We start from the raw sequence: 7216 nt of genomic DNA, 5'->3' as shown, positions 1-7216 counted from the left end.
GAGGGTCTTGTTACATCGTTTAGCAGATCCATTTATAAACGCTTACATCTTTCGATAAAGGCCGGATTGATTGAGTTATTTATTTTGAGAATCTGTCGACAAAATGGGAGTTTAGGCGGTTGTCCCGTAGAAAACCGTTGTGCTTCCTCCGTCAGCTGGTTTGACTGGTCCTGTCATTTTATACTGTAACAGAACGAGAAATATCAATTTTCTGTACTTGACGCAAGTATCCGGAGCAATAGTGTTTTCGTTTTCCCCGCGTTAATAACGTGAATAAATTTCTCATCCAATCATTGTACTAAATCTCATTTACCAAGGTTTCCATCCGTATTTCCCGGGATGCTTGGATCTTCGGCAAACGTACCCCTGAGCGGATTTGCGCATCCACCACCGGTTCCAACAAATCCACAATCGTTTGCCAGTTATTCCGTCACAGAACCAAATGGCCATCTAGCGGCTGCATCACCCGATCCATTTAATGCTTGTCAATTAAATCCGCTAAACCATTCGACATTCGGTGGTGGTTCAAGTGTTGGATTACCGTGCGCAGATATGTCTGGCCTAGCAAACCCAAACCAAATGCAAGTGGGGATGAATGGATTGAGCTTTCCTGGACCATTCCATACTCCTGTACAGGGACTGGCAGGCTATTCAAGAACAACCGTCCCAGGAAATTATGCGCACACAACAGATTGGTGTCTGTTTCTGTGCAATCTACCACCAGATATTGAGGAGGCAACTTTGTGGAGACTCTTTGGTCCGTTTGGGGCAGTCCGTTCGGTGAAAGTCATCCGCGAACCGGGCACCAACAGATGCCGTGGAACCGGTTTTGTCAATATGACAAATTACGCAGAAGCTTTGTTGGCAATACAAAATCTGAATGGGTTTGTTCAGTCATACTATTTGTAAATTATATATATATATATATGCACGTGAATATTTTATAATGTCCTTGAACCGTCACACAGCCATCATTTCTCTGCTCAGTAGCATTCAGCTTTCAACTGACACGTGAAACATGTTTTGTGCTTTAACAATATTAGTTAAGATTCCGGCTGTAGGATAAGAAGGTTTCCTCAATCATAGTTCAGGAAGCGATAATTTGCGATACAATCAACAGAACGCTCCCCGACGTGAGAACAAGCTAGCAAAATGAGCAGGTTGATTCTATTGCTTTGCCAGCAGGTAAAGTACAAATAAGTTTACCTTGTACGCACGTAGATATTAATAGGTTTTATTTTAATCAGGTGATAAAAAACCGCCTTACGCGTTTAAATGGAAGAGCAGGTTTCCGGTGAGCTAATTTTTTTCGGAAGCACTCAATAACTGCAATAAAAACAAACCTATAGAAAAATAACTACAGTATCTAGTTGATGCGTCGGTATAAAAAGTACAGTTGTCCCCTGCCAGGCCCACCGAAAATCAACCACAAGAATGTAAGATTATTGAAGAATAAACCTCTACTACAGCAGGGCTCCTAGTAAGGCAAGAAAGCTCTCAGTGGTGGAGTATATACCGAAGAAATTGACATGTAAGCTGAATACCTGGTAGAACAGTCCACCTTAGTGAAGTTATTCTCTAGTTAGACCACTGGCACGTTCCGCTCACGGTTGGCCTACTGCATTATTTTGTTCACTACGGATTGCATAAGACGGTCTACCCGGTGCCTTTTTTTTACGAAACATGAGTGCAGTTACCGTTTGGATGCCAAAAATAACCGGATTAATTTATCTTTGGAAAAAGTAAGCCCAATTTACCAGTTGCCCTTAGATAAATTTTGCAGGATGTGCTACCAACCATTGCTTTATATGTTTGCATTATGATTTGGAACGATTATTTGGAAACCCGTTCACCCTCGTCTCACGAAAGCAGACCCTGTCAACATGGTATAAAGCATTTAATCATACACTTTATTCTGTACTGTCATATTTTGGCCGTTCGAGTTAGCAGTAAGGCAGGCAAAAACTAATGATGGAAGTTTCGTCATTACGTCCTTGAGACGCAAGAATTACGATCACATGTTTTTTGAAGGACGTGATTTTGCCAGTTGAGCCCTCTCCATGAGCCTAATGGGACACTGTTTTCGAAGCCGTTTGGAATTTATTTTGCGCGCGCTTCCTTGTGTGTGACAGTGTGACCATTCTCACTCATCCGGTCAGGTCATCTCGGATTGACCATAAAGTCTGCATGGAAAAATCATCTTGCTGATAACCCGTCTACCATATACAACCAAAAGCTACGCGTTACGCTTCAACAGCGATATCACGGTTTGATGGAGGCATTAGGTTAATGAAAACATTTAATAAAACTGGGTCAGCGATGGTCTCAATTAACATTGATACGAATTACCGAAAATAAATTAGTGAAAGTAGGCTTAATGTTAAAGCGTTTAGTTGCATTCAATGGCATGTGGTTCAGCATTAAAATTTAGTTGACTAAGCAGATACGTTTATGACTACCTTTAACGTGCAACAACCAAAAGCATGTTTAAACGTGGAGGAAAGGAAATGAGAAAATGCAAAAAATGTCATTTCAGTACTGCGGACTTATTAATAGACTGAATGGAAAGGTGACATATGTTCATGACCCACATTTCGGTTGATTGACCTTGTGAAAGAATTACGTGTCAAAGTTTCTGGAACAGCCAAAGGTGAAAGATACATAGGCTTTTCCGTGGATAAAAAACCTTGCCATCAGTCATCCCATTCAATATGTTATTTTACAGGAAACTGCTTGATAGAACAAGCCCTTCGTTTGAATTTAGAACACAGCAGTTTGACTGAAAAGCTACCTTAGTTTAGACATTTGTATCTATTTATACCTGAGCACCAGTGGGGATGATAAGGGACACCACCAGTGATGTCATTCCGTAGAATGAGCAATAAATTCTGATCACAGGGTGTATGACTGAGAGTTAGGCTGGTAATTACACTGTTCATACCAAAATCTAGGATAAAATGAAATGTCACCGCTCTTAAAAGCGGCAGTTGTATCAAATATCTAACCCTCCACTTCATTGGTATTATTCGCGACTAAAATATTTGTCTAAACTCTGCTTAGCATGGTTGCTGACTGAGTGTTCAATCACCACACAGCTCTGAGAAGCAAACGTAAACGATTTGTCTACGGGAGCCGAGTTGCCCGAGGACATAGCCCACTGTTGTACGGCCTTCTCCTTCCTACTATCACTTCATGCCTTATTGGGGCATGAACCTGCACTGTTGGGCTGTTGTCGATTTTCAAGGGTAATACTGGTCATGAATGTGCGTGAGCTGCGCAATTTGAACAATCCAGCAAAAAAAACAACGACTCTCTAAGTTACCTGACCTAACATCATTTTCTTCTATAGAAGGGTTTGAAAATGAATGACTTTGTCCCAATGTGTACAGGATTAGCCAACTAGTAGATGCTTCAACAGCCCATGGCGCGTAATTACTACTGCAGTAGATATTATCCCACTCGAACTCCTACTAACACTCCCCATAATCCGACTTATCAGGCTGATCCTGTTTTAAACTTCTTAATGAGGCAGAAGATAATCACACCGGCTTGCATGTTTTTTTTATGAAGAATTGGCCTTCAGGGTCCTTGGTGCGTCAGCCTTTGGTGTGTGTCTGCGATTTACTAACCCGGTACCATCAGTGAGCATCAAAAACGGGTAATGCCAAAGTAATGCGCGGACATGAGGTCCCTATACTGGATGCCTTTGCGATTCCGAATCGATCAACACGTTTTCGAATCAACATCCGTTTTATAACATTTAATAATGTGAGTAAATTTTGCATAAAATAAGCTCACGACACTTTTAAATTAGCATAACCGTTCTTACTTTTGAAGGCGGATTGCTCCAGCTTTAAGTTGAGAATATTTGAAGGAAAAGTTATCAACAGCGAACAAGTTTACCTCTACCGTTTCAACTACATTTGCAGAAACACGTCGTTTAATCATACTGCACTTCAAAAAGAAGTATTTGAGAGGAAATGACAATCCCGTAGTTTTCTATATGTTAAGCGCCAAAAATGACATTAGAATCCAGCAAAGCCATTTTCTATTCAAGCCAGTATGTTTTACATACATCCATTTGTTTAACTCTCCTCATACATTCAGCAAATGATGTCCCTGCTAAGTGCATATGATTAATTCGTTCCAGTTGGTTTGGGCTTTTTATGAAAAGTGCCCGTTACATTTAAAAGGTGTAAAATTTGAGATTTTTCCACTTATTTGTTTGTGTGCGTATTCAACAACTTTCCAATTTGATTGAGAAGTTTTTCTTTGACTGTAGTGGCTTGATATTGTTTGTCACCTTCCTTTTTGGCACAGATATCCCTTGGGAAACCGCCACTTGCAGGTAACAATGAAGCTTCCAGTATGTGCAGAAATGCTCGGCCTACATTCGCTCTACTGAAATGAACTTCCTGTGCATTGATACTGGTGTTGTCGAAACAACATCTGGCATTTCGATTTTGCCAATGCGTCGCCAAGCAGCGTACATTCCGCGGAAACCTGTTGTAATCTCACACGCTAGCGACGCAGTCAACATAAACACTGCATTAACAATGTCCAAGGGAATTTGAGTAATCACTGATGGTTTGCAACTAGCCATAATACAATTTGCGATGCTTTTTACATACACACCGCTTCATGAAAAATGTTAAATCCTTAGGCATTTTCGCTTTTTTCACAACAATCCCAAAAGCAACGTGATAAGACATCGTCCCGAGTTATTTTCTCTTCATTGACTTTTCTGCCAATTTCCGGAAAAAACATGCAAATGAGAGCGAAATACGTCACGGTAGCCAGAATGCCAAACTATCGGTTTACTTTTATATGCGATGCCAAATCCTCCCTTCCTACTCTTACAACTTGTCTTTCCGTATCGCAGTTATATCTTACAAAACCAGACGTTTTTCCAACGACAGACTGCCATGTCCTACATCAGGCAGGTTGTGACGGCCTCTTTGAAGAATATGCCTATATACAGCGAGATACCAGCGTGGTTCCCTAAAGGCACCAAACTTCCAGGACAGAATTGGTTCTGGTGCTTATGAGAACCAGTCAGATCTTTCTGATATAACCCGTTGAAAATTAATGTCCAGTGGTTAAAAATCACATAGAGACATTTTGATGCTTGTTCTGACGGGTAAGATATTTCCGTTTCTCCAGTACCGGTTTCCCACGATGAGCAAATTTTTTGTCTTTTTGTCGACTTTTGATACATCCATATTTGGTCTATTTCTTCTATCCCTTTAAAACGTTTTCAAAATGTGTTTCCATACTTGCGGCCGAACGGAAACTAAAGTGGACAAACTACTTAAGCAACGGAACGAGCAGGATATTTCCCACTACCAGCGATGCTATAGACGGAAGTATCCAAGTTCATCTGGATGCAATGAAGAGGTGGAGCAACTGGCACTCACACTGTATGCATTTACCCTCTTGATTTGATTGTTATTCCCCCTTGCCGATGCATTTTGTCTTCTTCTTTTTCTCCTCATTTAGTATTAACTATGTTGATCCAGTTTTTGTTGTAAATGTGCTGAGATGCGTCCAATTTTGCTTTTGTAACCACTTCATTGTTTCTGTTGATGCAGTCTATAGGACCACGAGTGTTCCAGTTTTGTGCATTCGGCTTGGTTTACCTAGTTTCACTTAAATCGTTGCTTTTAATTTCCCATTTGGTTCCGGTTGCTACTTCCTTTTTAAGACTAGAAGCATTGTGTTTGCTTTTTTGTTGTTGACTAAAACCGTTATAAAAATGAAGGCCACTCTAACTTTCACCACTCACGTTTGTAATTCACTTGTTCATTATTTCCAAAAACATTTCGTTTAATCGTCGTGCGTATGCTTTTAAATTAACGCAATTAAAAGTACAATTTTGATTTGATCTTCACGAATCTCCTTATTTGTTCGTCTGATTGTCTCCAAGTTTTATTCTCCTTTAAAGTGAGTAATTTTGCTTCCCGAACATTTCTATATCTTTATATCAAATGTAAATCCTATGGAGGGAAAGTTAAACCATTTCTTTGATTCACATCGCTTATCCATAATATTTCATGTAATACCCATCTCCACATCTTGCTTGTTCCTTCAGCTGCATCCACAGTTGCATTGTCTTTGTTTGCTGAAAAGCTCATCACACTTGAAAAGAACTTTATTTACATTTTGGCTATCATTCATGTGGCAAAATGATGCTGTTGTGACTACCTCTTAAATATTTCTGACAGTATGTGGCCCGATTAGTTCGTGGCGATATTCTGCACTAAGGGTTTGTTTTATCCGCATTTGGAATAAAGAATTATCTATTACGAGTTTGTGTGAAAGCCTAAACTTCTTAATTCGTCGATCCTCCCAATTACATCCGTCGCTGCTCAAGCAGGAAGCTGCGTCTATTGCACCGTGTCTTGGCGAAGCTCAGTTTAACGACTCTGTGGCAAATCAGCCCATTTATAGAACAAAACACATTGGTTACTCCAAACTGATCATCGGATTATAATGTAGGAATGTTTTCATATACCTGCTGCAGTGACGTTCAAGATACAAGAGTGCGTGAAACGGGAAAGCACAGACTGACAAAGAGCTTCTATAACCCTTTCATTCTCACCGAGTATATCAGATGATCCCGAGTACAGTCACGCAACAGATTTGCATTTTTGTTTTCTTCAGCTGTCAATATGTGTCACTTATTGGTTTCCCCCAAAAATTTACTTATGCCATTTATATTCCAAACGTGCCACCGAGATGCAAAATGATGATAACCTAACCTCACTTCACCGGTAAAAATGTGTTTCCGACTTCGAGTTTTCAGCGGTCATTATAAAAGTCGGTGACACCCTGGGAATGACGCTACCCATTATCCTTAAGAATTGGTTCTCATAGCGGTTGTCGCTGCAACATGCTGGAAACTATGTGCGAACCGATGGCTCCGTCTATCATCAGCGTTTCATTCGTTTAAAATATTGTGATGGATGTGCGATCCATAAGAGCTTCAAGAAAATGTGTCATAAAAAATCCCTGAAGGAGTGTAGTACATCAACATCATGTTCGTGACGTAGGTTTTTGAAAGTTCATTTTCATATCACCCTCATTTGAACGATCCATTTCCTCTCTTTGCGAAATTACTCTGACTTGTCTACACCACTGGTAAGCATCATCACCCTCTCATTAGAACTCATTTAGAGTGCTTGGAGTTAGACTTCGGATATCTGACATTCGAAGA

The 7216-nt window shown here is 40.3% G+C and overlaps 1 protein-coding gene across 1 annotated transcript; it reads left to right on the top strand.

Annotated features, from left to right (window-relative positions):
* Positions 1–339: 339 nt before the first annotated feature.
* T265_04417 (hypothetical protein) lies at positions 340–909 on the top strand (the record flags this gene model as incomplete). Its single annotated transcript, XM_009169162.1, has 1 exon — positions 340–909. The coding sequence occupies one exon, from the start codon at positions 340–342 to the stop codon at positions 907–909; it is 570 nt and encodes a 189-aa protein (XP_009167426.1).
* Between the last annotated feature and the right edge of the window lie 6307 nt (positions 910–7216).

The sequence above is a fragment of the Opisthorchis viverrini genome (assembly GCF_000715545.1).
Source record: "Opisthorchis viverrini unplaced genomic scaffold opera_v5_73, whole genome shotgun sequence".
Taxonomy (NCBI): domain Eukaryota; kingdom Metazoa; phylum Platyhelminthes; class Trematoda; order Opisthorchiida; family Opisthorchiidae; genus Opisthorchis; species Opisthorchis viverrini.
The sequence above is the reverse complement of the archived record's forward strand: the minus strand, read 5'-3'. Positions and strand labels throughout refer to the sequence as shown.